Here is a 5,857-nt window from a genome sequence, read left to right on the forward strand (position 1 = left end):
CTGAGCGTGATAGTCATTTCACGTCAAGGTTTTGGAGGAGTTTATAAGAGGAAATGAGCATGAAGTTGTGTTTAAGTACAAATTATCGTCCACGGTCTGATGATCAGAGCGAAAGAACGATTGAAACACTGGAAGATATTCTAAGAGCATGTACCCTAGAGTTCTAAGGTAACTGAGATGAGTACGTACCCCTGGTAGAGTTTTCCTACAATAATAATTTCCACTCGAGCATCAAGATGGCACCTTATCAAGATTTGTACAGACAAAAATTTCGTACGCTGTCATATTGGCTTGATGCTAGAGAAAAGCAGTTTATAGGCCCTAAGATGTCCATTAGACTGCAGAAAAGCTAAAAGTGATTAAGGAAAGGATGTTAGGTGTTGTTTGTTTTTCTGAAGTGAAACTGTCTGAAGTCTGCGGACCACCTCTGCGGCCCTCTGCAGCAGAAGAGGTGGACCAAAGTGCTGCAGACTGTAATGAGAAGCATGTTTGTTTTTTTAACATCTGCAGACTGCTGCAGATACTAAAAAATTTAAAATAAAGTAATTTAATAAACCGAAGATAGTTTTTTAATACAAAAAATTTAAAAATAGTAGTTTTAAAACATTGAAATAAAATTCAAACAACCAAATTAGTCTTATAATAACATTTTTAAATAAAATTCATAGAACCAAACTTTAATAATTTTCATTCCATATTTTGCATCAATTGCTCGGCAATTTCATCCCGTAACTGGGTCATATATTCACGGTCCGCTGCAGTACCATGTGTTGGAATCTCATCTTCATCATTATCAACGACTGCATTGTTATTCTGAATCGAGACATTTGGTTCATCATGTCGTGCAAAAAACTCATCACGTAGTCCCTCTCTTCTTATAAAATTATGAAGCGCAAAACATGCTAGGGTTATGTTTCGTTGTGTAACCAACGAGAATGGTGCCATCCTCTTCAATATAGGGAATCGTGCTTTCAAGACACCAAAAGCCCGCTCAATGACATTCCGAAGTTTTGCATGTGCATGGTTAAATTTTTCTTTATTCGTTAATGCACGTCTTCGACGGAAATCTCCAAGCCAATACCTTACATTACGGTACGGTGCCATAAAACCTCGATTGTTTGCATAGGCGGCATCACAAAGATAATATTTATCTGTAAAAAAGCAAAAAAAAGTCATTTATTTTTCAAGCTAAGATAAAACTATTTAAATAACCATAAATTTACCTAGTGGTGGGACCGGGAATGGTGCATGTGGATTTGCTAATGCTTCTGATAAAATTCTAGAATCGTGTGCTATCCCTTCCCAACCGGCCACAACAAACGTAAACATCATGTTGAAGTCACATATTGCCAATACGTTTTGGTAACAATCGCCTTTTCCCCTACTTCTATATAAATCATGTTTGTTTGCAGGGACAACAGCATGTATCAAAGTGCCATCAAGTGCACCAACTGCTCCCTTGAACACCCGTCGTAGCCTCCTATTATGTCCCGGAATATTTGGATTCGGATTAAAAGAAGTTGGCACTATAATGTCATGTGCGAAAAGAAACATTTTGTCCAACACTTCATGAAAAAACTTATGAATTGTTTGCTTTGAGTGTTGAAATCTCCGCTTGATAATCACATAATGTTGGTTATGGCCAATCATCATCAAAAACATAGCCATCTTCTCCTCAACCGACACATGTTTGCTATCCTTTAACGCGTAGTGTACTCTAAAATGAGCACATAGCCGAACAAATGATTCACGGGACATACATAGCACTTCAAGACATTGTAGAGGATTACGGTGAAGTAACTCTAACGTAAATTCATGTCCCGTCATTTCTGAATCGTTGTCCCGCACTCGTTTGACACCTCTCTTCCAAAAGTAGCGGACGTACAAGTACATAAGAATTATGAGTAATATCTTTTTGTCGTGATCCATTACAAACCTATTAATCAACAAAACATAACATAACATAAGATAAAAACATAACATAAATCTCAAGTACAAAAAAATATAAAATAAATTTCAAGTGCCAAAAAACATAACATAAATTTCAAGTACCAAAAAACATAACATAAATTTCAAGTACCAAATAACATAACATAAATCTCAAGTACCAAATACTAAAAATAACATTCAAGTAGAAATAACCAAAACACATAACCATATAGTTCCAAAACATGCAATTAAAACCTAAACAACTCAAACATATAAAGTTAACAAACGATCTTTCCATCCTTTAAAACTCCCAAACTTGTAGCTGTCATCTCGATCCATCCTCTTAATATTCGTGGATCATTAGGCAAATTTACCCACATCTCTCTCATATTCATGGTCCCTCCAAAAATGTGATACGCAGCAAATCGTAGAGGGTCTATTGGGTCTAACTCGAGCAACTCAAGTTTCTCTAAACATTGGGGAATTGTTGGCCCTTGAGTCAAATGACGTAGAGCTTTTTGCATCTCCAATGCTAAATCATCAGCAGTAATAGAAGCTTTAGGCGAGGCAGAAGAAGGTGGATCAGGTGAGGCACTAGGAGCTCTAGGTCTAGGAGTTGAGGGTTTGGCCCTTTTGTTGGGGTTACCAGAAGGTGAAGCAGCAGAAGGTGAAGGCTGAGTAAAATGCTCACTAGTATGATTGGAAAAGAAATCATCCTCATCTATGTTAATAGAAGGGGCGTCCATAAGATGTAGTGGTGCGACATGGAAAGAAGATGATCCATGTCCCGATGGTGTTTGGGATGTGGCATAACTGAGATTACCAGATGCACTGTTTCCATCAAAAAGTTCTGCACAAAGCTCTGGAAACAATAATGGGACAGTTTTCAAAGAAGCGGCTTTCGGATGTCCCTAAACGCAATCAATGTAACAAAAGTAATATAAGAATTGGCAACTATATAAACAAAATACATATAAATATGTGTGTGTATATATACCTTTTTAAAGTCCTCCCACTCCTCATTTGTTAAATTAAAAGTATTTGTTTGGGGATTGTAAAGGTTTCCAGTTTTATTTTTTAAGTATAACCATCCTGTGTATTTGGCTTTAAGGTTATCATAGGCGTTTTTTAATTGTCGTTGACTCAAATCCATGCCATACTTTTCCTTAATGGTTGTTCCTAACTTGTACCATGATTGTTTGTGCAAACTCAAACCTTTTCTACCCACAGTTTGTACTTCTTCAATACAAGTGAGCAATAAGCATTTTGTTTGCTCATTGGTCCATGTATGTTTATCTCCCATCGCTAATAACAAAAAAAATATAAAATACATACTTTAGCAAAAAAGATTAATCATATTTCAACATAATCAACAAATACGTTTAGCATATTCAACAATTTAAGCACAAACTTGAAAAGAAGCATAAACTTTATCTCCATTCAAGAAATACAAGTGATAACAATTCAACAAATAAGTTTAAAAAAACCATTTGAGCTAATGATTTCAGCATATAAACTAGTATACGAGTTTATGATTTCACAATATAAGTATATGATTTCAGCAAGGATTATGATTTTACCCAACATTCATAACAATTCAATACAAAAATTCATGAACCTAAACATAAATCTTGGCTCTAGTTAAAGAACAAAACACAAACTCCTAGAATTATAACAAAGCACTAAAGCAGAATTTTAACTCAATGTATGCTTGCAATATCTCTAACTGCTAGAATTATAACAAAACACAAACTTCTCTCTATGGTGGATCTGTTAAAAGAAAGCCAATTATGCCCTTATGAAACCATTAAAATCATGAGATTATCATCTTATTTCACAGCTTCAAAACTTATTTCACAGCTTCTTTCTTCAATCTTATTTCACAACTTCAATTTTATTTCACACTTTCAAAGTCAATTAAGAAATCTGGACAAAAAAATAAAAAAAAACAAACCTGTGTGATGTGATGTTGAAGACGAAGGCAGATGGAGGATGGGGCAGTGAAATCGGCGACCACCAGCAGCAGTAGGCGGCGAGCAGCAGTAGTGAGCGGCAAGCAGCAGCAGCGACCGGTGAGCAGCAGCGAGCGGTGACCGGCAGCGATTTCTTCCGGTCTTCAACAGATTCGACGCCAAGAGAGAACGAACGAGTTGCGGCTGTGCTTTTGTCCATGTCTTTTTTTTGTTATTAGGTTTAGAAGTGCTGAGAAGAGGCAAGCCCAATGCTGCATGGGGAAGAGGACGGGAAGAGGTTTTTGAGCCCGAAGCCTTCTAAAAATCAAACTGCTGCGAATTTAAAAGTGTTGCGCGTGTGCTACGCCGCGCAGCACTAAGAGGTTAGAAGAGGATTTTTTTTTTTAAAAAACACAACCTTAGCAACTCAATATTGTCAAAAGAGCTATACCGAAAAGAAAAGACGACTAATGACATTTGAATTTGGGGATTCAGTTTTGCTTAAAGTCTCAACATGTAAGGGACTTATAAGATTCGGGAAAAAGGAAAGTTGACTCCAAAATTCATTAGACCATTCAAAGTTCTTCTGAGGATTGGGAACCAAGCCTACAAGTTATAACTACTAGAGAAACTAGATGGTATTCATAACACTATCCATGTGTATTATTTGAGGAAATTCATGGGAGAAGTTCCCAACATAATTCCAATTTCTGAGTTAAGGATGGATGAAAATAAGAGGCTAATTGAAGAATAGGAGGCAATTGTTGATTGTAAGACGAAAAAGTTGCAGTGCAAGATGGTCAACTTAGTGCTTGTGCGATGGAAACATTCGAATGCGCCAAACCTCACCTAAGAAATGGAGAGTGACATAATGAGACACTATCCGCATTTGTTTACTGATGCATGATTCCAAGACGGAATCATGCTACGGGGGAGAGAATTGTAACACCCGTGTTTCGAGGCTAAGCATTGATGCGATGATTTAATAGTTAGGGTCAACAAATGTTACTTAATTCGATGTAATAAAAAGAGTATTATGTGAATTATGGGAATTTATGTTCTTTATAGTTGTTTATAACGATATAATAAATCAAGAATGAAAATAAGCATCAAAAATAAAATGTTAGATAAACCCAATATCTATGAAAAAAGTTGTAGAGGTCTTCACAAGGATTCTTGAGATATAAACAATGCCAAGATACGAGTTATAACGAATAAGTTTTGACCTATCGAAGTTTCGCGACAGAACTAGCACGACACTTTGTAACGTAAAAAGTGAGTTTAATATAAAGTGAGTTTTAGCATTAACGATCTAAAAGAAAGTCGTAGTGTTCATTAATCCGAGAGTCTGCAAAAAAAGAAATCCCAAATCTAACATCGTATGAAGAAGTTATGATTTTTCTAAGTTTCAGAATGGCAGTATGTAGGCCGGAGTTCGAATAGTATATCGAATAGTTTTTGGCAGACACAACCTAAATGAGAATCAAAGGTCTCATTAATAGTAGTTCAACAGTAAAAAGATAGATGAAAACAGATGTCAGATGAAGGAGTTATGAATTTTTAATGGACTTTCCTATCCCGGCTTGTTAAAAATACAACTTTAAAAATAGATTCAAAATTAGCCGAAGGAGTCTAAACGAAAGTTATAGAGTACAGTCCCACGTACGCGTGTATATAAAGAACTTCAAAAAAATGATCTCATATGCAAAAGTTATGTATTTTAGAAGTCAATATGAGAAAATGTGAGCTGATGCGAGGAGTACGCCCAACATACCTTCGGACGCCTCATACCGAAGTACGCCCCGCGTACGAAGATAGGTACGCTGCACGATTTAAATCTCTTGCAGATTGAAATGAGCCACGAAACCCCAGTCGACGACCGAGACGTGTCCACTACACCCCGCGGACTCTAAAGAGTACACCCAACGTACCCAACGTACCGAGGACTTCAGCGCCTATAAAAGGTTGCGATGTGC

At 36.7% G+C, this 5,857-nt stretch overlaps 1 protein-coding gene across 1 annotated transcript; it reads right to left on the bottom strand.

The window, feature by feature from the left end:
• Nucleotides 1–687: 687 nt before the first annotated feature.
• LOC145046198 (uncharacterized) lies at nt 688–1,827 on the bottom strand. The gene is made up of 2 exons (XM_078994497.1): nt 1,224–1,827; nt 688–1,151 (listed from the first exon to the last, which is right to left on the bottom strand). Exons 1-2 carry the CDS (start codon nt 1,825–1,827, stop codon nt 688–690), a joined length of 1,068 nt encoding a protein of 355 aa, XP_078850623.1.
• Nucleotides 1,828–5,857: the final 4,030 nt, after the last annotated feature.

The sequence above is a fragment of the Lactuca saligna genome, chromosome 5, assembly GCF_052625555.1.
Source record: "Lactuca saligna cultivar CGN05327 chromosome 5, ASM5262555v1, whole genome shotgun sequence".
Lineage (NCBI taxonomy): Eukaryota > Viridiplantae > Streptophyta > Magnoliopsida > Asterales > Asteraceae > Lactuca > Lactuca saligna.

Coding starts and splice junctions, on each gene's coding strand:
- LOC145046198 (XM_078994497.1), bottom strand. CDS start 1,827: ATGACGGGACATGAATTTACGTTAGAGTTACTTCACCGTAATCCTCTA. Junction 1,152..1,223: donor ATTCCCGGTCCCACCACTAG/GTAAATTTATGG, acceptor GCTTTTTTACAG/ATAAATATTATCTTTGTGAT.